Below are 27,191 nucleotides of genomic sequence, written 5' to 3'. Positions count from 1 at the left end.
AAGTTTGTTATTGGATTCTCAAACCACGAGTGCTGGGTTGCATGCTAGTGCTAAGTCAGCTGCTCTGTGATAGCTCAGGAAAAGGCTAGTTGCCCTGATGATGGTTTGTGGCCGGTATTGCATCCAAATGTATCTTCTGTGTGAAAACTAGATTTCTCTGTAGGTAAGCTATTCACACTAAAACACACCAGAACGCTCTAGATTGTTGGTTGAATCCATCCAAATTCCAGCTCAAAACTAAATATTAAAGAACAAACACCTCAGAGATATGGATAAGCACATGCAACTTTGTGAAAAGAGTCCCAGGACAACCAGTAAAATGTTACCCTGCACCTGCAAAACCTCCAAATCCTCTCTGACCATGAGCCTATGACCCCCTTCCCTCTTGGCTCAGTACCTGGTGCAACTTGGTCAGGATGGGTCCCGTCTTCTCCTTCTCTTCATACTTCTCCACCTTAGATTGCAGCCTCTTGTAATCTTGCAGAGTTTGTTCCCGCCGCTTTACTGCCATATTCAGGCTGGGGAAAACACCGCTGAATCTGTAACAAATGAAGTGGGGTAAAATTATGATTACTGTGTCCTCATGACACTTATCCTGATTGCCCATTGAGAGCTTAGCTTAGTGACTTGCTTCCATTTTCTTTTTGGCCTTTTTCAGAAACTGCTCAAGGCAAGGAATATTGCCACTGCCCCCCTCCCATGCATTTTATCCACACGACAACCTTAGACTCAGAGAGTGAAAAAGGGACCTTGTAGGTCATCTTTTCAAATCGCTGTTCAAAGCAGAATTCACCTCCAGCTCCAGCAGAGGAGAGCCCACCCCGCTCCCAGGGCCGCCCCCTCCCACACACCTGCCCCACCCACACTTCCATTGGTCCCTCACTTTCTTAGAACCTCCATCGGATCTGTAGCACTGGGCTGAAAGCTTTTCATTTATATCCTGACGCAGAAATGTGAAATGCTTTTTACCGCTGAATAGAAATATAGAAATTTGTTCCCCTTCCGACCAGATCAGATCCCTTTTTGGACTCCTGAACAACAACAAAAAAAACACACATTTCCCCTTGTGGCACATTGTGTGGCCATTCCTCTTTCACTTCTGTCACCTCCACCCCTTCTGTCTCCACCCACACCTTCAGTCAGCTTGCCAGTCCATTGCTGTCCATTTTCGGTTCTCTGCCCCACAATTTTTTAAATTGTGCCCCACTTTAGCACTCATACAGGCATTGCAATCAACTACATATATGTGAGTGAAAGCAGTTTCCCTTTCCTGTGCCAATGCGTGCAAGCACAATGTAAAAGTTGGAAATGACTGGGGAACACACACTGTCCAAATTTTCTCCTTCCTTCCCTGCCACCGCCACCTCAAATATTCTACATTAAGGGCTGTGTAGGTGGTCTTCTTTTAATGGCAATTGAATTATGGTCTATTTTACCTTGTGCTTGTTGGATTCCCCCTTGGAGGTTCCAGAGAAGTGACAACATGATATTGTGTGCATGTGTGCAGGAACACAATGGACCGCAAGAAGCCCTGACAAAGAGCAACAGAAAAGAAGAGCAGCTATGCTGAAGCGCAAGTGGAAGAAGTATGGAAAGGCCCTAACAGCTCCTACCATGAGAGTGTTGAACTCTGTTTCACTGCAATTTCTACCCACTACTCCTATTGCTGTCCTCTAGAGCTACAGAGATGTAGGTTAGGCTAAAAGATGGTGACTGGCCCAAGGTCACTTAAAAGCCTTTGAGGACTAGCAGGGATTTTCATTGGGCCTCCTCAATCTGAGTCCAAGAAAAATTGGGTGAAACCCATGGTAAGCACGAAGCATGAAATGTATTACAACATCCCATGCAGCTGGATGCCGTGTGGGAGGACATTTAAGTATTCCACCATCACTGCCAAGGAACAGACTCTAAGGCAGCAAGCCACATTTGAGAAGAGTCATCAGGAGTTTCCTTCTACCTGGGCTTGAATTGCCAGCCCACCTGCCTCACTGCCATTAAATCAGGGGCAGCAAACACAGAGCCATCCAGATGTTGGCCAGGGGCCATGGCAGTTCAAGAGCAGCTGGGGGGCACCATGTTGGCCTTAGGCACACATCCTTCCAACTAGCAAGAAAGAATACCAAGAAACTACTGTGTCAACTACCCATGCTAATTTCTTGTTTTAGGTGTTCACTAGGGGTTTTGATAGAAAAGAGGCAGTATCAGAATAAATATCCCCTAACGTGAGTTGGAGCCAAAACAAAAAAAATTTTTCCTTCCAGTAGCACCTTAAAGACCAACTAAGTTAGTTCTTGGTATGAGCTTTCGTGTGCATGCACACTTCTTCAGATTTTTTTCAGGAAAAATTTTTTTTTGTTTTGACTATGGCAGACCAACACGGCTACCTATCTGTAACATGAGTTGGAGCCATTAGCTATCTGAACTGGCTCCAATTAACCAGCCTACTAGCATGTGGAGATAGAACCACACCTGTTTGAAAGGACAAGGAAACTGAAGTCACCTAACCGAGGGGCCTTCAACAGCACTTCCAAGACCACCTGTCTGTCCCAAGGTATATTCAGTTAACAGGAACTGTATTTGAGACAGGAAGCTTGGTGAGAGAGATAAACAACCTGAGCCCTCTTCCATAAATTTGATCTTTCTTCTTCCCAACATTATTTTGGCAACCTCTCCTTGCCATTTTTAGCTTCTTTGTAAGTTTTTCATTTAAAGTAATCTACCACACATTATGGTACCATGTCTAAGAGTTGTCCTTTCCAATCCCTTCCAAAATCTGGCTATTGCTAGCCTGGCCACTGCCAGTAAATATCCAATTAATCATTTAAAGTGAGCATTCAAGTTTTCACCTTGAATTAAATTCAACAGGGCTACCTCACTTGTCTTTTGTCTTTTTCTCCTCCCAACATTATATCCTCACCATTATACTATCATTATTATGAGTATGTTCTGAACACCTTACACGAGAAAAGTGACTAATATTATTACTTTTACAGTCCTTTCCCACACACAACAGACATTTAAAAGTCTTATTAACTTCGTTTGCATCTACCTTATGAGATAGACAGAGAGATCCAACTTGCACAAAGGCAAACCTGAGCTACTTTACGCATTCTATAATTATATAAACATAACTTTATACATTATATGGAGCTGTCTGATCTATGTCCTCATAGAGAATGCCCTGTTCCATAGATTACTTAGCCTGAGGTTTCTTACAGCCATGGGAGTAATGTGAGAACTAATCCTACATCTAAATTAATTTTTAGCTCTCCCCATCCTGAAGGCTCAGAAAAGATAATGACAGATACACTCACACATACACAATATCCAGTTTAAATTCAAGTTTTGCAAGGTGCATCAATTGCTTGTTAAGGGAAAGATGCTGGCAAAGAACACAATTACATTCCTTCGTTAACTTCAGCAGTGTCTTTTTAGAGGTGTCCAATAACTTTAAAATTGCTAGTTTCACACAAAACTAGTTAAAAATAGTTGAAAGTCTTCCAGCTGCCCCCGAGGGCCCCAACATTTATTTCAATTATACAGTCAAATCTCTCATGTCTTCAAACAAAATTTTTACTTCATGGTATGACTTAATTCAAGTATCTTACCAACAATGGTTTGCAATAATCATATGGTCCGTTCAGACATAATATTCCCAATCCTGATTGGCAAAAGAGCCACAATGTGTAGAATGTGTTCTTAATGTTTGACAAAGGGTGGTATAATTTGAAACATCATCTATCTCCTGTCTCATCCAGAAACACCTGAATGGTTCAGAAGTGCTTAGGTGATTTCATTTTCAAGTTTAGCTAACAATGATTTAGAGTTGCTTGGATGCTTTCATTTCCATCTTCAATACTACGGCACAGGGGCCTTCTGGAAAAAGAGGAATGACAGCAACTACAGTGGTACCTCGGGTTACAGATGCTTCAGGTTACAGACGCTTCAAGTTACAGACTCCGCTAACCCAGAAATAGTACCTTGGGTTAAGAACTTTGCTTCAGGATGAGAACAGAAATCGCACGGCAGCAGCAGGAGGCCCCATTAGCTAAAGTGGTGCGTCAGGCTAACAACAGTTTCAGGTTCAGAACGTATTTCTAGAACGAATTAAGTTCTTAACCCGAGATACCACTGTATATTACATCATTTCAAATATCATGTCAACTCATTGCTGGCATAAATCAAGGGGGCAGAACTAGTCAAGTCATGATTTTCAAACCTGGTTTGCTAGCAGATTGTGAATCATGGTTTATCATTACACTAAATCACAATTTAAATATTTTTAACCATAGTTTAGTGTAATGTCTTAACTAAGTCTATGTTCTAAAATAAACAACAACAGCAATAATCAAGTCTAGATAGGAAGCAGTTTACCAACAAGGGACTGGATTCAAAGGACTAAATGCAGAAACTAACAGCAGTGGTTTTCCTGGGCAATTTTTACAGTTTCAAGGTGGCTTAGGATTCATTTAATCCTTCCCACTTTTGTGGACAATTTGTATAACCGCACATATCAGAGAGGTGCAAGAAACCTGCCAAAATTATGAAGGATAGATGCATGAGTGTTTGTGCTAGTTGCCTTTAAATATGATTTGGGGGTGGGGAACCTAAAAGAGATATTTAAAAAATATATCTAAATTGCTTCTGAGGCTCCTGGTTCAGTTTGGGGTGATTTGGAGGGATTTGACTTCAGTTTAGACAAGTCCCAAATCTTTCCAGAACAGTCCAACTCAGCTTGGGGATGGTGTCTGACTTCAGTGCAAACATTTAGCTTTTAGTACCACGAAGCAGAATGCCTACATAATAAATACAAACATTCTTAAATCCTTAGTAGTCTAATGAACACCAAAACCCACAGAACACAGACAGCTGCTAAAATAGAAGTAAATTTGCCCCCTGCATTCACAATCTCCTGGGAAATGCAGTTAGAATTCTGTAGACAGAACTTTAAAACCAAACCACCATTATTACGGCTCTTAGGTCTCTACGTTGTGAGAAGCACTCTGTACACGGAAGAGTTGCCCCAGTAGATTCCCCTTCCCTCCCCCTCAAGCCTTTATGCCAATAAGCACACCATGTTGTGCTCTTAGATATTTCAGATGCCGCTGCGCCATCAAATCTAATCTATAAAACCTACTCACCTGTAATAGCCTGTACGAAAGACATAACAGCAGGAAAGGTACTGTGGTATTATTCAAAACATAAGAGCTATTGACATTTGCTTCTATACTTAGATTTCTACATTGTTGGGAAGGACTTAAGCGCCTCAGAATAATTGTGGTTTTGATTTAAAGGACTAACTATGCAATCCTTGCCGTGCTATAGTTGCTATAGATTCATATGTTCAAAGCGTGAAACATGGGAGTCCTGCTGGACACACATAATAATCTCCAAGGACTGTCCTTTGTGTTTAATTAGACCCAAGAAGAAATTTTATTAATTAATGCAGGTCATGTCAGATGGTACCACTTCACATTCCGGGGGGTGGGGTGGAGGGGGGGTCACAAGGCTCCATACTCCTCCATACAAATTACATATTATATATGTGTGTGTATGAGAGAAAGAGAGAGATCCCATGCACACCGCAAACTAACATATTAGTGAGAAGGGTTCTAGTCTAGTCTTCTTCCCCCTGTTATATCACTTTTCTGTATTCTGAGAAGTCATTCCTATGGACAAGCCTATTACCATGTATGAGAATTTATATCCAATTTATTTGTAAGGCCAAGTAGCCCTCGCCTGCAATCTGAAATTGTAACGCTCATGCAAAGGCTTGCAGCAGTTGTTTCTAGGCATGAGGCGATCAATCACTGTATATATTGAAAACAATAATCAGACCAGACTATCTACCACAGAATACCATTCCAAGACAGAGAGGCAAAGACGGTAGGTCCCTGTCCCAGCCCCCACAGGGGTTTGCCATTGACTCCACCCATAGATATGGTCCTTCTAAAGTCCTCTTTCACCTCTGAATTGGCAAGTGTGCAAGGACACATGAAGATTTAGCCCAGGGGTTGCCAGTGCTTACCCCCGATCTAGGAATGTAAGAGCAGCCCTGCTCTTAATTAATCTAATTAATCCAACATCCTGCTTCTGACAGTGGCCAATAACATCTTTTGGGAAGTCCACAAACAGGCCAGCCAGCAACAGCAGTCTCTCACGGTGCTGCTTAGCCGCTAGAATCCAGAAGCTGGCTGTTTCTCAACCTAGAAAGACAGGCTCCAGTATTGTTCAAAAGGTCCCAAGGAACTTGGAGATACATCACTTTGCTTCTGCCATCACCTCATTTTACTAGCGAAATGTGTGTTGGCTCTATGGTTGCATTAAAAGCAAATGATGTGAAATGATATTGTCTCAATGAGAGAAAACAGCTCCGTATGCTGTACGCAAAAGCACAAGTGAAACAGACTTGTCCCTAGGATCTTTATTCCACGCAACTGGCCACAACTGCATTTATGGGATGCTGCAACTATGGGATTTGGGGCTTTCCCCCCATGATTGGTGGTGCAGCAGGGCTTGTTTTGGTCTTTAACTATGGCAAAAGCTAAAAGAGTGCCTCTTGCTGTTGGCTACAGAGAATTATAGATCAACATCATGGTCTTAATGGGCTTGGGGGGAAACATCTCACTCTTAAAGGCAGAGGTCAAAAGGAACAACCAATGAACAGTGATCCTAGTGGACCAGGGACACTAAAATGTCAGAGAAAAAGCGATGGGGCAGAAAAGTCCATTGCCCATTTATGTGATGTGGTCAATCAAGCCCAAGAAGATGCCGCATTTTAATTCTGTGACAATCTGACTAAATTTACAAAGATAAGTCTCAAAAAGTGTCAGTGAATGCAGAACTTACTATGTAGCTTGTTTCCTTTTCACATCTGTTACTGAATATAGAACTATTCCAGAAAGTATTACTGTAATGGGACATGCCCCTTTCAGTTCTGAGTTCAACCATAAGAGTGAAGCTAAGAGCTGAGACCCTGTTAATCACCAGCAGGAAGGGTTAAATATGCACCGTGCCATCATTACAGGCTCTGAAGACCTCCATGTTCTGAATCATATTTTCCTGAAATAAATTATGCTGCTAACTGGATTTTAACTATAGTATGCTGGGTTCAATGCTGTTCTTATTGCTATTTTGATTGTTATAGATTCCTATTGCTGTTTTATGCTGATTTTTAAAAATATGTTTTTAAGGTTTGTATACCTTTGTGTCTTTATATGTTGGAAGCTGGCTTGTGAGAGGCTGGCCCTAAAAACAGTTTTAAAACACTTTAATAAAAATATATTAATATGTGAAATCAGATATATTTAAAACAATCCACTTTATGATCCATTGTTTCCCTAACTGGGTATCATAGCTGAGGTGTCAACAGTGAATGGTGGAAGCAAATGAAGGTGAACTGAGTTTATTTATTTTTTTAAAAAATAAACTAAGGAAATGTCAACATATAATAATTGCCCACCACATGGCAAAATACAGACAGAGACCCCACTTTTATAAAAATGCCATGTAAGGATTCTCTGCTCAATGTATGGACGAACACTGCAACTATCAGAGGAAAAAAAAATAGGGACTTATTGCAACAATGAGTTTGCAAACATAATGAATTTCCTCAAAACAACCCCAACAAAAGATTTTAAAAGTATGAAACATAAAAAATACAAAATCACAGTCTCAGAATGTAATAAGTTAGTAACTAGCAATTGCAGCAGGTCTAAGAGATATTACAGCGCTTAGATATTTTGCCACCTGTTTGGTAATGGATTTATATACAGACCCCCCCCCGAAAGAAGATACTTTATCATAAGGAAACCACTTCATGAGGGGATAAAGTTAACTATACGTTCTATAACCCTCTGATAAATTGACAATAGAAAAACTGCTTCAGGCTCTACATGACTGTGAGGACAGCACTTATCCTTGAAGGCAACTTCAGAAAACCTGCTGAGTAGCACCTTGGGCTGCTCCCAGCACATTAGGCCAGAGACCAAGTTTGCCAAGACCAGGTTTGCAAAGCACAGCTTAGCTTTCCTGACGTCCCAGCAGCGGACATCATGAGGGGCAGGCCCAAAGGCATTTCTGTATAGAGTTCATGGCTGTGCTCACGCACGTGCACACGCAGAGAGATATTGAAAATGCTATGAAAATAATGTTATCAAGTATCTGTAACAGATTTCCAGCAAAGAAGAACCCATTCTCCAGGTAACTGGATCCTGTGAATTGAATTCTTTGTGACTCCTTTGACTTTAACCCACTACAGTGGTATTCAATTAAATAACTGCAAGTAGAACAACTTCCACTAGCACAATGGGACTTCCACCTCTTCACCCCCATCCTGTCCCCAGATTTGCTGCAGAGGGTTGGGGGAATCCCCAGAACAGATTTGGGGGTGGGGAGTCCTGTTGCACAAGTTGTTTCTCTCATGCAAAGAGCTACTTAGTGCTACTTTCAATACAACCATCTGTCTTCACCTCAACCAAAATGAAACTCAAGTATTCCCCCTCCACAAATTTAAATTAAAAGAAATGCTCAGGGCAGTTTATAATCTAATCAGCATCATTATTTCCTACATTCACATCCTACCTTTCCTCCAGTGACCTACTAGTCCTGACGGCTGTTCTGCCTCCACGGTTGGAAACAGTCATGCTTCTGAAAATTGGTTGCTGGAAACCACAGGAGGCCAGAGGGCTGCTTCTGTGTTCAAATCCTGCCTGCAGGCTTCCCCCAGGCGTCTGGCTGGCCACCATGAGAACAAGATGCTGGACTAGATGGGCCATTGGCCTGATCCAGCGAAGCCTTCTTATATTCTTATGAGCAAAAGGCAGCATACATGGTTTTCCCCTCTCCATTTTATCATCACAACAACCCTATGAAATAGGTTATTCTGAAATATAGTGATTGTCCCAAAGTCATGGCTTTATTTTGTATTTTTATTGTTTTAAAAAACCATATAATCAACATTTCCTCACATTTCTTTCCTGTTGACCTTCCTTCTCCCTTGCCTCCAATCAAATTTAGACATTATGTTCTGTGGCCAGGGACCTGTCTGAGTGAAGGGAGGAACCATGTTACTCTGTTAAGGACCATGTACACTAACGATGGTATGTAAAATCATTAATTTCTTAGGAATGAGGAATTGAAAAAGCTTATATAGATCACAAAAATATGGACATTAACTTAAAAACAAAGATTCTGCTACCATCTGAGTTAAAATATATTTCTAAAAACTAATTGATGTGTCTGTCTGTTTTTCCTGCTTACAACATTCTAGTAGTCTCAATTTAACAAAGTGATGTTTTTTCCAGGCACTAATGAAGGGACATGGCACAACAGATTGCTTTAAAAATAGCTAGAGTACAAGGTTTGTATATTCAGCAACTGCTGTCTCATAAGGACTTCTAATGCATGGGTCATGCACCATACTGGGAGGGGAGGGGTGAGATTATTCAAAGTCTACAAGCTGCCCTTACCCACTGAGCTACACAGCTTCCCTGCTGCTGGGATCACCTGAAGAACAGCTACTGGTACCTTCAGCCAAGATACAATGGGTGCACTGATTGTGCAACAGTAAGGATGTGCAAAGACAAAGATGACATCCAAGTTAGCGGCATTCAGAATCGCTGAGAGTAGGCCTCGGGACGTTGCAGGGCTTTCGGTGTGGAGTGCCTCACTGGCAGTGTTAAGAGGCCCTACACACCTATCAATGTGCTTGCTTGGAGCACCTCCAAGTAACAGAGATCTTGACTTGCCCCAAAGTATGGAAGTGTGCCTTGTTTACCTGTCTTTCCCCCCCCCCCAAAAAAAAAAAATCCTGGAAAAGAGGATGACAGTAGAGGTGGTTGGTCCGTTAGGGCAAATGGGGTTCTGCTCCACCAGCAGCAAAAAAAGATAATGCTGAAAGGATAGGACACAATTCAAAGACAACAATGCAAGGCTGATCGGTATATGGCAAAAACAGGAAAGAAGGATTCAGGTAGGTAGCCGTGTTGGTCTGACTCAGGAAAGGAAAAGGCCAGGAGCAGGTACAAAAAAAAAAATATAAATAGGATTGAGAACAAGAACAAGAACCAGAGCTGAGCAAGGAATGGCTTACTGCACGGGCAAAGAGGCTGTAATCTAAGGTGAGCAGTTAGGACGGCTTGTGATCCAACAGATTCCCAGTCTAGAATGCAGCTGCTACACATTTCTCAGCGTGCAGAGCTGGGGCAGGCAGACCATGCAGTTTGGACAGCATTTTATAACTGCTGAATGTGTAGGATGCCCAAAGTTTGACCCACATGTTTGCTGATCTCAGAGGAAGCTGGAATCACTATCTCTCTGGAGATTCTGCTTGGGTAAAGAGGAGAATGGAGTGTTAATAATAAAAACTCAGAAGCAATAGGTATTAATAGCTAGCTACATGGGGATAACTAAATGAAAATACAGAAGCACAGTTTCCCCACTGCTGGAAGTAGAGAGGAATGTGCCACCAAAACTCTGCTTAAGGTGACACTTTAACCTATGGGTGGGGAATGCCAGACTTTAGAAGACACACTGAATTATAAATAATATTGCCACTTCTTTTTGCATTCGCAGTCTCCCTTCAGCTTCCCATAATTAAAGGATGAGGATTGAAAGACAGTGCCCTGAAAAGATAAAAGCAGCATCAGGATTCCCACCGCTGCTGTGTTCATTAACTAGTCAACCTGCCTGACAAGTCTGTTCCTTGAAAATGGAAACTCACTCTTTCTTTCTCCAGCTGTGACACAGTGACTGCAACAGACCCATTACCACCCAGGCTGTGCTAACAGGAGATGGAGGCAGCTATGCTGCTATGCGCAGACAAGGATTCAGCACACTGCAGCATGTCCCACAGCAGGCAGAAGAGAAAAAAGTTGGGTGGATCCCTGCAACTAGGGCCACCACCTGACTAAATAATCTTACAGCACAATCTGAACCATGTCTACTCAGAAGTAAGTTCTACTGAATTCAAAGGGGCTTATTCCCAGGTAAGTGGGGTTAGGACTACAGCCTCAGTCAATTAAGTTTACATACAAGGGAGGCAATAACCCCACTGTGTTTTAAGACAATGGGTCATAGTAGGCCTCACTTTAGAAGTGGCAATTTTGTGTGTGTGACGAAATGCTTCCCTCTCCTAAGACTGCACTTGCTACCTTCAGTTTTTAGAACTACTTGTTTTGCATTAAAAATAAAAAACCTTATGTCCTATGTATCAGAATGCTTTTGTAGCCAGAATGCTTTTTAGCCAATTTGAATTGAATGCTGCAGCCCTCCCAGAAGTTAGAATAATAGAATCAAAGAAGTGTAGAGTTTGGAGGGACCCCGAGGGTCATCTAGTCCAGCCCCCTGCAATGCAGGAATCTCAGCTAAAGCATCCCTGAGAGATGGCCACCCAAGCTCTGCTTAAAATCCTCCAAGGAAGGAGAGTCCACCATCTCTCGAAGGAGTGCCTTCCACTGTCATACAGCTCTTACTAAAAGAAGAGAATCACAAACATTGCAAGAAAGGGTGAATTCCGATGTTTGCTTACCCTATGGCAGAGGGAGGCTCCAGCTGTTGTTGGACTACAACTCCCATCAGCCCCAGTCATCATGGCTTATGGCAGGGGTTGGCAAGGCTTACCGGGCATGGGCCGGACTGGGGCAGCGCAACGCAATGCAGGAAAACACATCTGCACATGTCCGCGGCGCTGGAAATCGCTTCTGCGCAAGCGCGATTTCTGGCATCTGGGCATGCGCAGAAGCAATTTCTGGAGCCGTGGAAGAGAGTCCCGCGCCGTGCTGTGCCAGTTTAGCACAGCGCACGGGAACTCACTGAGTGGGCGGCTCAGTTCAGGTGCGGCTTATGGGCCAGTTAAGCGACCCTCATGGGCCACTTCCAGCCCATGGGCCTTAGGTTGCCGACCTCTGTCTTACGGTAGCTGTAATCCAATAACAGCTACAACACCCACCATTAGCAAACTGAGAACTGCTTTTCTGCACACTAATAACCACAGTCGCTAATCTTTTAGTTCATTAACTGCCTGCTTTTAACTGACTGATGCAATTGAAATGTATCGGTCCAGCGCCAAGGGCCTTCTGGCGGTTCCCTTTCTGCAAGAAGCCAAGTTACAGGGAACCAGGCAGAGGGCCTTCTCGGTAGTGGCACCCATCCTGTGGAACACCCTCCCATCAGATGTCAAAGAGATAAACAACTACCTGATGTTTAAAAGACATCTGAAGGCAGCCCTGTTTAGGGAAGTTTTTAATGATTGATGTTTTAATGTATTTTTAAACTCTGTTGAAAGCTGCCCAGAGTGGCTGGGGAAACCCAGCCAGATGGGTGGGGTACAAATAAATAATCATAATCATAATAATTATTATTATCTGCAGACTGCCAAAGCCTCAAAATGAATGCCTTTTTGGAGATAATGATGGAAGACCAAGGTAATGTACAATTTAATAAATAAAACCTCCTGTGCATTGTTGGAAGGAAAGCTAATCTTTAACACCCCCATTACCTTAAATACCAGAACCAAATAGTCTTTTTTAAAGCACTTGTTCTTAATGCTCAACCTCTCCAGTTAAAAGCTGACTTCACCAGTTTAAATTAAATCCCACTGAGTAATCAACCTAGGATTTGGTTGATTAATCTGACTGAAGTTTACAGTACTCCTAGAATATAAAAACATATCACCAAGAAGTACTGACACATTATTAGGTTGTTACTTTTCCATCACACCTTTCTTCATGGAACTCAAGGCAGCTCACAAGGGGCTTCCAGGTGGCCTCCCATCCAGACACGGACTGCTTCAAGGCTGCATCCTGCATGTGGACATGTTTGTAAGTGAACACTCTGACACCTGAAGAGAGCAGCCAAATTCACCTTAAGAAGCTCCTGACTTTGTTTCAAGGCGCTCGACACACATAGAATCCAGGTGATAAAACTGAAAGATATTTGATCACTTCCATCAACTGTATTTAAGTTTGCCTCTTCTGACTGCCCACTCTGGAGTATAGCTCAAACCACCCATTTCAGGGATCATATTCAATCGAGATCAGCACTTTTTGTTACGTTTGAATCTGCATGTGTTAAATTCTCTATCATGTTCCCAAATCCTAAGTTTGCTGTGCCACCACAATCTTTTTTTATACAACTTTATTTTAAGAAAACATGAAGTCCTTTACATTTATAGAAACAAAACCAGCAATAAATCCACCCTTCCCAGCCCAGTGACCGCAAACCATATTTCAGAAGTACCTGCTGAGAATCCAAGAGCAGTATGCTGACAACCACTTCACCATGCAAGCTTTCAAGTCGGCCTGCCCCAAGTTTGGAATGGATACCACAACAACATAGCAAGACTTGGGTTTCCTGGAACAGGATGCAAAGTTCTTTTTGCTGTCCTATACCATGAGAGATCTACTCTCCTAGAACAAACAGGCTGGTCTCAATTCCTTCTGCTATGTGGGTGATGTTCTAAAAAGGCAGAAGATCCACGCTCTCATAGCAAGCAAGGTCTGAGGATAAAACAAAGCCTTTCTTGCCTAGTGTGGCTCAGCTTTTGCTTCTTACTGAGAAGGGGTTTTGCACATGGTAGGTTTAATCCTTGGCTTCTCTACAATAGATGTCAGGTGGCCCGACTGGGAAAGACCTGAGACCCCAGAAGGATGTTACCAATCACTACAGACAATACTCCAGACTTGCTGGCTCAATGGTTTCAATACAACAATTTCATATTTATATGGCTGAGTATGTGTATGCATTTATGTGCATGTGTTATTGGGATGTGCTGGAATCTGCCTCGAGCATCGTATCAAAGTATACAGCAAATAAAAAAGAAAAGGAAAAGAAAAGTTTGGAATCACTGCTAGCCAGACTAGCTGAATGACATCTGGCAATGTGTTCCCTCTTCTTTAAAAATGGGAATCAGAACAGCTAAAGCACAAGTGGGCAATCTAAAGTGCCTAACCATCTCTTGATGCTTTCAAAACACAAGGGGCTGAGTCAATGTTAAGTACCATCATTAGTAAGTACTATCATTATCTTAGCATACTCCAAGCAGCCTCCCCACTTTACTCAAATCCCTCCTTGAGAATACCCTCCCTTCCCAACCATTCTTCCAAGCTGTCTGTGGCAGGTTTGAGACTTTGCTGTCAAGCTGTGCATCATGTATATCAGGGACGTCCAACTCCCAACAGACTGCGATCCGCTCACAGAATAAAAAACTGGCAGTGATCTACCCCTTTTTTGGGAGGGGGGTTTTCAGGTCAAAGTTGTTGAGCATTTTTTAGGGAGGAAAGTCCTGGGGGTGGGGGGTTTCAGTTATAAGAGTTATAAGTAGTTCAGCTTTTTTAGGGAATAATGTCACATTATGGAGAGGGAAATTTCAGAACTGAGGAAAGGGGGAAGTCGCTCACCAACCGATCGCTAAGGAAACAATCTGCCTCACAGCAAAAACTCTGTCTTCCTTTTCGGCAATCTTGCAAAAATGGAGGACAGGGCTGGATGCTATTATGCCACCGCAAAGTAAAAGGAGCCAGCGATCAACTGCGATCGACCAGAACCTCTCAGGGATCAACCAGATGTTGGGCATCCCTGATGAATATGAAACATGGCTTGTGCTGTTGTGCAGCTTTTAGTCTGGGAACAACACACCAGATGCTGTTTCCCATTACAATCATGTGAATTCAAAGCTAAAGGCTCAAGAAACCATTCAGCAGTGACTCCTGGTCAAAAAGCAAAGAATGGAATCTGGCTGGGTAGGTTTTGAGGAAGCTTGTAGATAAAGAGATATAAAGTTTTATTTGTATGGCCAATGTACCATATTTTCTGTTATGGATGAAAATTTATCATTTCTGAACAATACATAAATAAAAGAACACATTCTTAATGTGATAATCACCTTTTCAAAGTGGAAACATCTATCAGATCACCCATAATCATGCACAACCAGACAACGCTTTCCACTTTTAACTGGCTATTTTTCTGTTGTTCCCACTGCCCCCAAAAGACTCTTATCTTCTGTCATGCTGCTTCCTCACCAAATATTCACAATTGGATTTGTGTTTTTTAATGGGCCGATAATGCAAATATATATTGGACGGTATAATAAGCCTGAGCAGAAGATCTGCTGCCAGAGAAGAAATGAGGCCTGCCTCTTGAAGGACAGCTAAAGAGAACTGAAGAGCAGGACAAGGGAAAAGGAGTAGAAAAACAGGACTTGGGGAGAGAAGAGGAAAGGGTGGTAATTAAAAGAACATAAAAAATAGTAACTAAGCCAGAAAAGGCAATGGGGAGGAAAAACTTTATAAACATGGGAGGCAGGAAAGGGTGTGATTGAGACTGGTACAGAGCTAGCCAAAGCACTTGGGCTGGGTTCAGGAATGCCTGTCATTCCATAATCGGTGCCCACACGTCCGTCGCAGGCCTGTCCACCCACCAGGAAGGGGAAATTAAAACCATCCTTTCCGACTACAGCAAAAAGCAACAGAAAATAAGATGACAGTTCAAACCAGTGGGAACAAGGGATTAAGACTAAGAGTCCCCCGATGAGGGAGGGTGCACAACTGGGGGTGGAGGGAAGGAAGGCCATGTGGCTAGCTTTGTGTATGAAATCCTCATTAGAGTCCAGTAAGGACATGAAAGCGGATTTTGTTGTTTCCGGTCCCCAGTTCCCCCCAGGGAGCCGAAAGGCTGGGTTATCTGCTTTCACTGTCAGAGAAAGATTCACAGACCAGGACTGTGTGATTAATGGATGAGATTTATGGGTTACAGAGGGGGTTAGGCACTGCTACTAGTAATGTAGGTTACTGGAACCTTCTAGCCTGGAAAAGCAGGGGTTGAATAAAGCTGGTCACTCAAGTGGCAAGCCTCCAGACTGGACAATTTTCGCCACACACCACTGGTTTCCAGCTGTATAGGAAACTCACTCTTGAGGAGATATAACTTAGCTTATGCAACATGCTGATTCAAACTGCTGAGGGGCAGGGGGAGCTTGCTTTTCACAGAAAAAGCAGCAGAAAGAAGTGTGAAGAGAAGCAACACCACCAGTTCTTTCTAATGAACCTCAGACTCTGCATACAACCTCCACATCCATTTATTCTTGTTTCTGAGGATTCCTGGCTTGGGTCTGTCACAACACCCTCACCTGGTTTGGATGCGTCTCCTCTGTACTTGTTGCTGGTCTTCACAAAGGTCAAATTAACAGCAGAAGAGCTTCCCATTTTAAGCATTCCATTTTTGTCTGCTACCTCAGGCCTGGGACCGTCAATCCAGCCTTGGACCTAGTATAAATCCCGCCCACACATGCCAGTGCAACTCTGAATCTTCAGGGGAGAACTGCCAACTGTGTTAAGCAGTTAGTTAATTTGGACCCTTCCCCTCTGTCTTTGTGCCAGGAGAGTCAATATATCACACCACCCCCTGCTGTGGGAGGGAGTTCTCCAGGATCCTCACGTTCTCTGCAGTGTCTGAGGTGCTCTGCGGCCTGGAAGCAGCTCCTTTCGGTGCCTTTGGGGACCACCACTCCAACCAGCTGGCAAAGCACACTAGGAAACCATGTAAGTTGCCTTGAGCATGTCTTGGTGTGACAGCTAAGGGCCAAGCTCTGAATTACTTTTAAGCCCTGATGGTCTACAGAGTCTGCCTGGTCCATTCACAGGCATCAGGATCTACAATGTTGCTGTGCTTTTTGTCTCCAAGGGTCTTGTCTTATATGGACCTTTCTACTGACATTTTAATCAGGATAACGAAAAGCTTTGCAGGAAGCAAGAGTCTTGAGCGGCAGCAAGCACCTGGCGTTCAGGTGGCTTAATGAGACTAAGCACAGTGAGATCAGAACCAAGTCTTCTTGGTTTGAAAGACATCAGTTCTCTTCAGGCACTTTTGGGTGAAAGACAGCTCAGTGGGTAGAGCAGGAGACTCTTCATCTCAGGGCTGTGGGTTCAAGCCCCACATTGGCAAAAGATTCCTGCATTGCAGGGGGTTGGGCTAGATGACCCTTGTGGCCCCTTCCAGAGCTATCATTCTGTGATTCTAAAAGGGAGTTTGTTCAACATGCAAGGTGGGGAGGCAGAGCTCTAAAGTGCAGAGGGGAGCAAAGAGGGCTCCTCATTTCATATATTCACCTTTATGGAGAGTAACACAAAGAGATGAACTCCTGCACTCACCCTCATGGCTCCCACTCATGTATTGAGGGAGCTCACTTCTACATCACCTGAAGGAGGCTACTGTGTGAATGAGGCGCAGAATGCAAACATCCGAGCTTCTTGCATTGTTCAAAGCACAAAATGTGTTACCCACCATAGCTAGTGCACTGTACACTTGACCAATCCCATCCTGGGGCAAGGGAGGAGCTGGGAGGATGCTGTATGAGCCAGAAGAGAGCTGACTTTTGACTGAATTGGATCTGGGGTGAATTTTCCAGCCTTCCACTCTGCTCAACCCACACAGGGAAGAACACAACATTCTCACTTAAAATTTTAAATGAACTGAAATTAACCCTCAGTAATTCCACACCAGGGGACTGTATTATCTAGGAAAAACAAAGAAAATACAACTTCTGATCCTAGTAACCTCGGGAAGATGTGCCTGCCCCCTTGAGTCAGTTGCTGCTTTTGAAGAGAAGCGATTAGTCTCATCAGAGGCGCCAAACACCTCCTGGAGCTTCGTACGGCTGCACTAGAGAATAAGGTGTTTTATGCTGCACATGACTCTGATTGTAATATATTGCCGCTGACGATAATTGCGTGGATTGAATTTATCTATGTCTTTAGCTAATAAATTGTAAGGACCACCACTGAAGGGAGTAATGAAGTGCAGCTGTTAGAATCAAAGCCCATTTCTAGGTCAAGGCAAGTCTGGGAGAGGCTAGGGAGGATGATCTCCTTTGGGAAAGCAATACCTAACAGGAAACAAGTGAAAGAATCCCAAGACAGTTTTCATTAATCGAGAAACATTATCAGAGCATTCCAAAATCAGAAAGAGGGGAGAGCACAAGCCTGAATGCCGACGGTGCCTCTCATTAATGCTCAGATGGGTCCTGGGGCTCTTTAAAAAATGTTGTAGCATCACATATGCATTTACTCTCATTGGCTCCCCCTTGGCTTCGCATTTCACATACAGGAAGCAGAGGAAGAGAAATGATCCAGATTAACCCTAACGTGGAATGTGAAGGGGGGTGGCTTTAAAATGCAGGTTGTAACTGCACTCAACTTGCCAAACTATAAAAGGGCAAAAGTGAGGGGATCGGAAATGAGTTTGGCTTCCAGAACTGTTTCAGAGATGGGAGTTTCTGGAGCTCACGGGCTGAAGTCTTAGTCTGAGACCAAATTGTGTCTGCATCTAGTTCTCAGATAAGTTAAGAACTCACTTTGGATTAACAGCCTTAATTACCAATGAGAATAAAATGAGGAAAAACATGCAACCTACCTTGCCTAGTTTTTGTGAAATTGCATGGCATGAGGATGCTCTTCTAAGGCAGGAGCTACATGTTACACAAGCCAATTTGTATTCCCAAATCTGTCTTTGCCAAGTAATATTTACTGGTTTGGTTTTGTCAAGTAAGTTTGCTCATGTGGTGGTGGGTATTTGCAGGAGACATTTGGTTGTCAAAGTGTTTATGCACTTAACCCCTTCCCCACCCACTACTTCCGCCCTACAACCCCTTTCCAGGCTCTCTCTCTTTTCCACCTTAGCTTTATACCTTTACATCTCACTGGTTAGCTAGTGCAGATTTTCCTATGTGTACATAAAGCAATGGTGGGGGAGGGGGACATCTGTGTGCTGAACTGGATTTAAATAGAATAAAGTTGGGAAACAAAGTAATGTATTTCCTGAATATGCAGTATGTTGTAATACAATTTTCACAATGGGCATTTCTTTCTTTTTTCTTAACCAGTGACTGTACAGACAGGAAAGTCAAATTTCCTAATCAATTCAAAAGATCCCAAGAAGTTATAGAACTTTCCCTTTTGCTATATTGTGGCCCCTCACGGCCTCCCAGCCTGCCTTTCTGATCAGCTGGAAGTCATATACAAATGCTTCTTTGATCAGAAGCCAGCACCAGCCTTGCACACCCTACAAGCAGGAACCTTTCTTGTCCAGACCTGCTTTCAGGCAAGCACTCCCATCTTCCCTTACCTTCTTTAGCCATTCTCTCCCATCGTTAGCCTACATGTCATAGTAATCCCCTCATTCATAAAGCACAATGTGAAGGATTCAAATTCTACCCTTGAGATAGGTCTACAGTATAGTATGTTGTGTACTCTTCACAAGCCTGTTCAGTTTTTATACCTTCCAATGTGAATCCAATATCCATATCCAAGCTGACTGAGAATTACAATACTTTTTTGGGTGGGTGGGAAGAGGAAGAGATGGAATAATAGGAAAAGACAGACAAGTGAGGGCAGTAAGAGCAGAAGAGGAACATGGCTGGAGACCATGAAAAATAGACAGGGTGGAAATCTGCTGCAGTAGGTAAGAATTTTGCAATCATTTCTCGTTCTTCATAGTCCAACATGGGGCCCATGGGCGGCCCTCGAGGCTGTTTTTGGTGGCTCTCCAGCTCCATACCCTCTACCTCACCCAGGGCAGCACAGCCAGGCTGATGGAGATGGCAGTGAGTGAGTGTGCTGCAGCCAAAGGCAGGCTGCTGTGGCTGTTCCTCCTCCTCTGCTGCTGCTGCTGCAGGAGCTCTGTGTGGCCACCAGGCTGCATTTTTGGAGCCGCTTGGAGCATGGCCAGATCCCCAAGCTGCCAGGGCTCCAGAGCCTCCCAGGGAGTGGGCGGTACTGAGAAGAAGGGTGGGTGTTTGTCTGTGTGTGTTTCAGCATGAAAGACTTTGCTTTCTTTTTTGCAGTGCATAGAAGTTTGAGCTTTGGGATGTACCAATTGGTGGGGGAAGAGAAAGGAATTTTGGGAAGAAGAAGAAGAGGAAGAACACACACACACACACACACACACACACACACACACACACACACATACTATGTACAAGTGTTTTCAAACATGAACTTCATGAAATCCAAAACTCAAAACAACTTAACATACAATTCAGTCAAGAGTTGCCTGCACATGTGAACAGCCAACTTCAAGGCAGACATCAATCAGCTCGTGAAGAATTCTCCAGCTAAGACACCCCATTGATGTCTGCATTGTTAACAAATACTAATTGTTAACTATAATTGTGTGTTTAATATATATATATATTTAATTAAATACATGAAACGTGTATATTACATAATATTAACTATATTGCGAACACTTAAATTTACAATATGAAAATTTAATTCAGTGTGTGCCGCCCTCCCAGGTTCTGTGCCAAAGGACTTTTGTGGCCTACTTGGTCTGAGAGGTTGGAACTCCTTGGTGTAAACAGAATAGGAGGAAAGAGATGTTCTTGATACTAGCACAGGGCACCCATATTAATAGCATAAGACTCTTGCTTGAGACTAGAGACAACAAAAATGTCAGGTGTAAACTAAGGTTGTTATTCAGTAATTTACCTCACTCACTACCTTATTAAAGTCATTTTATTCTCTCTTGCACTATTTCCTTGTAATCAAATAGAGAATCTAAAGACTTCTGAAGTCATTTAGTTGCAGTAACTGAAATTCTTCCTAAATTCATTTAAGGAGTCTCTAATGCTTGCTTATAGCCCTAGTAAGTGCTAATAAGACTTAAACATTTGAAAGATTCTTACAGACTTGCAAGGATAAAAGTACGCCTGCAGGGTTAGATGTATTGCTGGGTGAGGATGAGCTTCGAAACCTTTACATTTTATCAGCCTTGATAGGGGAGGTGCTACCTCCAGCATAAAGATGACAGAACCCACACTGTTCATAGAATCTAAAGTTCATGCAGTTCATATATGTATAGGATTTAGATACAACTCCTTCACCAAAAGACAAGATCATCTATCCACTAAGTTAACAACCAGAACAATCCTGAACAGAGTGGGCTGTTTGCACATTAACACCAAGCCATACTTTGGTGGTATATGCTTGAGCTAAAATTAACCCAATGACACCTCAGGATGGCATGCTCCCCTCTCCTTCTCCACTCAGCCAGAAGGACTTTGCTAGCATTTACAATTGGCTTTGAAGAATCCTGGATTGTTTATACATACAAACTAGAGACCAGGAAACTCTGGTTAGTTAAACCAATCTTTAGTTCATACAGAACAAGAAGCCAGGATTCTTTGAAAGTGAAAGAAGCAGTAGGGAAGCCTTTTTACGGGAGTGCAGAAATGTCTAATGCCTTTCTTGTGCCTATTCTTGTTCATGCAAACCTGCTCCAGGACGATAGACATTCTGTGATTTGTTGGCCAAATTCTACAACTAATATAACTCATGCATATTACGTAAATCTAACCACATTTCTAATGTTCTGATTCTTTATATAGACATTATAGACTTGCTTCTAATGTTTTAGAATGCTTTTCCTTCACATTTTCGATCTTCTATGAAGGCTAGGAATTGGGATCCTCATCCCCTGAATACAAAGTGGGATTTACACAATTTCACAAGCTTTCATGGGCTTCACTTATGTTCCCTGACGGATACATGTATTGCTCGCCCCCATGTTAAATCATGTTCCCTTGTAAGGACTGCAAAAGCACACACTGTTGCTCATACCAAAATACTGTTACTTACTTTTTCAAGGGCTCTATGACTGTCTTTTGTATTTGGTTCACCTGCCAGAAAAAGAGACATGGACAACAATAATGGATGTGAAAGACAATCTGAATTACAAGTGGGACCTGCATTGAAATGTTGCAGTGCATTCTCGCCTCCTAAACAAGATTGTTGTTCTTCAGGGTTTCTGCTAGCCTGCTGGCCCATCCCCTTTCCACTCCCCCACCCCCATGTCTTCTGCTCTTCACTTCCAGCTGACACTCAACATTCTGAACATGCTCAGTTCTCACTGGAACAGTCCACTTGTTCCTAGGATAATTAAAACAAAACCCTGCAAGCCCAAGAGTCCTAAGAATTGTATCCATGGCTAAATACCAAATTCTGCAATTTGCAGCATGATCCCAATCATGCAGACTTGTACACCCTCTGATATATAGCCAGAAACTTTCAGTATATGCGAATTTTGACAGGCTATTTTCAGACAAGCAAAAAGGACACTTCACAACAGGTGCAGGCGGACTTGAAGGACATAATTTTTCACTCTCTCCTCTCCCCAGATAGAGACTCTCTCTCTCTCTCTCTCATTTACCTTTTCTTGGTTAAAGGAATCCATTCTCTTCATAGCTGTGTCCAGGGCCATCACCATTTCAAGAAATTTGGGGTCTTGCTCACAGAGTGGGTTCGACAGTAAGTCAGATGAGATTTTCACAGCAGACTTTGACATTGCTACAGTTGAGACAGAACCCAGGAAAGCAAGAAGTCTGTTAATGATAAAGAGCTGCACAATTATTGTTGAAACTCAAGGAAGTATGTTGCTATCAACAGGTAGGACCTCTCAAAGGCGCTAGCTGTCTAGAGGAAGGGTGAGCAAACCAGTGCCATTCTGGTGTTCTAGACTACGATTCCCATCACCCGACCACTGTACATGTTGGCTAGCCCTGATGCAGGGTGGCTGGAACTGAAATAAGTTGCAGTTTAGAACCCCAGGTTGCCTGCCCTTCAAGGTGTAGCCCAGAGCATCTGAAGAAAACTAGGTTGTCTACCAAGTTGTCTAACAGGTAAACACTTGTCTCTTTGATTGGTTCTTAATTCTGTTTGCATCATGCACACCTACTGTTGAGTACATTTGACCCCTGCCAAGTCCCTGGAAAAGATGTCGCTTTGTTCTGCATGTTGTACTTCCAACTTGAGGCACGTTTAAATGTTTTGGTGGGAATAGCAAGCTACAAAAGAAACCTCCCACAATGTGTTTAAAACCAGGCTTAGAATGCCTGTGGGCAAAATTTGACATCTGATTATCATATCAAAATCAACACAGCAGCATTTGCATAATGCTTATATTTATTACATTTACATATTGTCTTTCTGCCAATGCACTCAACAAGGTTCAAAGCACTTGACATACATTATCTTGTTGTAATCCTTATAACTACCCTGTAAGGCAGGTCTGCATAATTAAGCTCATAACACAGGTGTAGGCCTGAGACTAGGGGGCGGGGGGGGGGGGGAAAGCTTGCCTAACGCCACCTGCTGAGCTCAGGACAGACACACAATCTGAAGCGGGGACTTCTTGATCTGTACCAGGCTTTTTCAGCCACTGTACTACACAACTTCTTACTTTATAGCCTTTTCCTGTTGCAAATTGCTGTGTTCATTCATTCTCACAACCACCACTTAGTAAGTACTTCCATTATCCTAAGGCTTAGACATCATAACCTGCCTAGAACCACCCTGAGAGCTGTTATTTGAACTCAGACCTCACTGTTCCAAGGCCAGCACTGTCAAATACTCTCCGGCAGTGAGTCAAGTGCTTCATAATCCAGCTTTTCAGGAACTCATTCATTATCTTGTTTCTACAGAATAAACTGAAACACAAAGAGCAGACACTCCAGAGTGCCTAAAATGCTAATGGGAAACTTTCCAGGAACACTAACGGATGGCTTGGAAGAAGAGTTATTAATGAATTTGTGTAATGCCAAGATAATAGCTCAAATGCAATCAAGTCCATACCATTTAAACACAGCATTTATAATACTGCGCAAGTAAGGCTCTCTTTCAGATAGGCACAGACGTGCAGGGCTTGCCTTTTTCTCTAGGCTGTTAAGCACTGCAGAGTCTCACTACAGCTTTTTCAAAATGAAACCAATCACAGCCTATTAAGAGTTTGCAGCTTTCCAGTTGTTTTACAAAAATTATCTGGTGGCAGCTGTGACAAGATAATGAAAGTAAAGCAAAGGTTCCTGCACACACTTACCTAGGAGTAAGCGCCAATGAACAAAGCAGGATTTATTTCCAATAAAATATATGTAGGATTAAACTGCTAGGATAGCATTGTACATTCCAAGCGGATCCAGCTATGGGGAAAGTACCAGAATGAGGGCAGGAGAATGCCTCCCTCCAGAAGTTGACAGAGAAGCAGCAATGAGATCTACCTGGTAAAAGGTAAAGGTAAAGGACCCCTGGATGGTTAAATCCAATCCAATTTGACTACGGGGTGCAGCGCTCATCTCACTTCAGGCCGAGGGAGCTGGCATTTGTCTGCAGACAGCTTTCCGGATCCTGTGGCCAGCATGACTAAAACGCTCCTGGTGCAACAGAACACCTTGACAGAAGCCAGAGCGCATGGAAACACCGTTTACCTTCCCGCCACAGTGGTACCTATTTATCTACTTGCTCTGGCATGCTTTCAAACTTCTAGGTTGGCAGGAGCTAAGACAGAGCATGGGAGCTCACTCCGTCATGGGGATTTGAACTGCCAACCTTCTGATCGGCAAGCCCAATAGGCTCAGTGGTTTAGACCACAGTGCCACCCGTATCCATTACATTACCTGAGCCTGGGTTCAAATCCCAGTTGTAGTGACTTCCATAGCTGTCAACTGGTGGTTTATGGCTTGCTTCAGTCTCCTTCACAGGAAATGCCCTCCCCCCGCCCCGATTTTCCTTGTTGTGTAATGCCCCACTGCCCCACGCAGTACATGTTAAATGAAAAGTTTTTTGTACTCTTAGCAAACCCACACCCAGTTTTTTCCTAGTGTGGGGAGCAGCACATCTCCAGGAAGGAAATCCAGGCTGCATGTTTCCCCTTGACATAAAGTGGCAACTGATGACAGAAAATACAGCTGATAAGACCATGCCTGTTAATAGAAATAGGACAATGTGACTACATCACTCTGATTGCTCCTCATTCTAATCTAACAATCATGTTTCTAGAATTATCATTCTGCATCAGCCATATTTAGTAGTTAGAGCAGGAGTGACTAACCTGCAGCCCTCCAGCTGCCATTGTAATCCATCACCCTTTAACTCAAGCTAGCATGGTCAACGATCGGGGCCAGTGAGAGTGGTGCCCAGCTGCATCTTAAGGGCCACAGGTTAGTCACTCCTGGGCTGTGGCTTTGGATTAGGACTGGGAAGATCTAGGTTCAAATCCCCACACAGTTGTGAAGCTTTGTGAGTGGCCTTAGACCAGTCAGGACCTCTTAGCTTCTTCTTCCTTACAGTGAGACGGAAGAAGCGAGTGATGAGCTCCGTGAAGTAAACGCAATAAAAAATATATAACCAGTATCTCTATTAGTGAAACTAATATAAATTGTGTATCTAATCAGGATGGCAAAACATAGCACTATTACTTACTTAGAAGGCCTAAAATGTGCTTCTCGTTAAGATATCATTTCCGTTTCATCGTGCATTTGGGGACGGGGGAGGTAAGACCTCTTCTGTTCGCTATTTGACAGCATATTTTGCAGTTAGATGGTTTTATCATTTTAAATGAAAAGTGATTCGATATATTGTATGCTATTGGTTGCTGTACATTGCCTGGGGATCCCTTTAATATGAAAGTCTTATTAGAAATAAAATAAAATAATAAAATAAAATAACTACACAAATAGCACAATCATCTAGGTAAAAATATCAATTTGCAGCACTTGTTTGGATGAGGCACTGCTGGTAAAAATAAAATTGGGTTTTCATGGAAGGAAAATGTCTACGGAGACGTAAGGAGTGTGTGGAATCTCCTACTCTTTATAACTACATCCAGTAGAGTGGCAGGATATAATATCAAAGAATCATAGAATCGTAGAGTCGGAAGGGACCTCAAGGTGCAACCCCCTGCAATGCACGAATTCCAGCTGAAGCGTCCATGACAGATGACTATCCAATCTCTGCTTAAAAACCTCCAAGGAAGGAGAGTTTACAACATCCCGAGGGAGATTGATATAAATTTAATAAATAGATTTTAAAAAGACAGTTAAGAAAAGCAGTAAGAAATTAAGAACTAAAGAAGAAAGGTGACATATTAAAACGGGAGAAATAATGAAAGAACTACAAAGAGAAATGTTTTCAAGTGCCACTTGTTGGTTTTGGCAAATATAAGGAATTTGGGTAAGGGCATTGGGTTTTTGGAGACCACATGCAGACACAACATAGCATTTATTTTTTGTGTTGTGATTTTGTCCTGTGAATCGCCCTGAGACCAGTGGGTATAGGGCAGTATACAAATTAAATAAACAATGATGGTGATGATGATAACAAAAATATATTTCTCAAAGTCACTGATCACTTTGTAGCCATGCTTGTGATGTTCCCTTGTCATTGTGCTGCTAATGAAGTATTTGCCAGGAGTGCTGCTACCCATTCAGCTGGAGTAACCAAGTTATTTGCAGCAGAAGCCGGATATCTGATCCAAGGCTGACCTAGTCCAACATGACAGTACTGGTCAAGTAAACAATCATCCTTCCATCAATGCAATGGAAGGACCGGATGCACAGAGGAATGGGACATAGGACAGCTAATACATTGCCAGACGTATGCTGGACCTGGGAAAATATAAACTGTTCAATCCAACTAAACAGTCAGCTCTCACAGTTACTGGGAGGTGGAGGAAGCAATGCTCCAGAGGGTTTGAATGTGTAATTAGGTTTTGCCAAACAGCATCCAGCCAGATTTGGATTTGTCCCAGTTTCCACTCACTAGTAGGAAGGACAAGCAAAACAAAGAAATAGCCACTGTCAGTCCATAATTCAGGATGACATGCCTCAAAATGCAAAATCATCTCTTGCTATCTGGGCAAGAGTCTGAGCTGATTTGTGATGATGCCACACAGCTGAAGGGGGAGTGGGGCGGGGGAGAGAGAATCCTCCCACAGATCCTTTGGGGTTTGAAGTGATCCATATAAAACACCCACTGAAAGGGAGGAGAGAGGAATTCTCTGCAAGGAAAATCTTACTGGGCAACTGTAACAATGGACTAGTGGGAGATTTTCTAAAAAAGTTTCGAGTTGTTTCTTCATGATCTGAACCATTTGTGCTTTCTGTGTGTGGGTGTGCAGATATGGCTTTAAGCGTGCAGGGCAGTAGTTCCCCTACAAACATCCCCATCGGCAGTGATGATTGGAGTTGTAGTCCAGCAACATCTGGAGGGCCACCGTTGAGCCATCCTTCACGTAGCGCCAATAAGAGATGGAGACTATAACTGGCCTGGACGCCTAGCACACCTGCCCCACAACGTCTGATGTCAGGGTATTTGAACAGGGCCAGTGCACACAGGGCCAAAGACAAGCAGCTGCAGTCTGAA

General features: G+C 43.0%; 1 protein-coding gene across 5 annotated transcripts in view; it reads right to left on the bottom strand.

Annotated features, from left to right (window-relative positions):
- Positions 1-27,191, bottom strand: part of BIN3 (bridging integrator 3) — a 119,024-nt gene that overhangs the window by 18,572 nt on the left and 73,261 nt on the right. For 4 of the 5 annotated variants that reach the window (XM_083589092.1, XM_083589095.1, XM_083589093.1 and 1 more), the window contains 3 exons: positions 22,207-22,343; positions 21,636-21,676; positions 398-539 (listed from right to left, as the gene is read on the bottom strand). In XM_083589092.1, the coding sequence (XP_083445218.1) occupies positions 398-539; positions 21,636-21,676; positions 22,207-22,343 (320 nt within the window). Of the gene's footprint in view, positions 1-397; positions 540-21,635; positions 21,677-22,206; positions 22,379-27,191 lie in introns of all 5 variants that reach the window. The other variant, XM_083589096.1, reaches the window with a different exon arrangement.

The sequence above is a fragment of the Podarcis filfolensis genome (genome assembly GCF_964270895.1).
Source record: "Podarcis filfolensis genome assembly, chromosome: 15".
Taxonomy (NCBI): Eukaryota; Metazoa; Chordata; class Lepidosauria; order Squamata; family Lacertidae; genus Podarcis; species Podarcis filfolensis.
The sequence above is the reverse complement of the archived record's forward strand: the minus strand, read 5'-3'. Positions and strand labels throughout refer to the sequence as shown.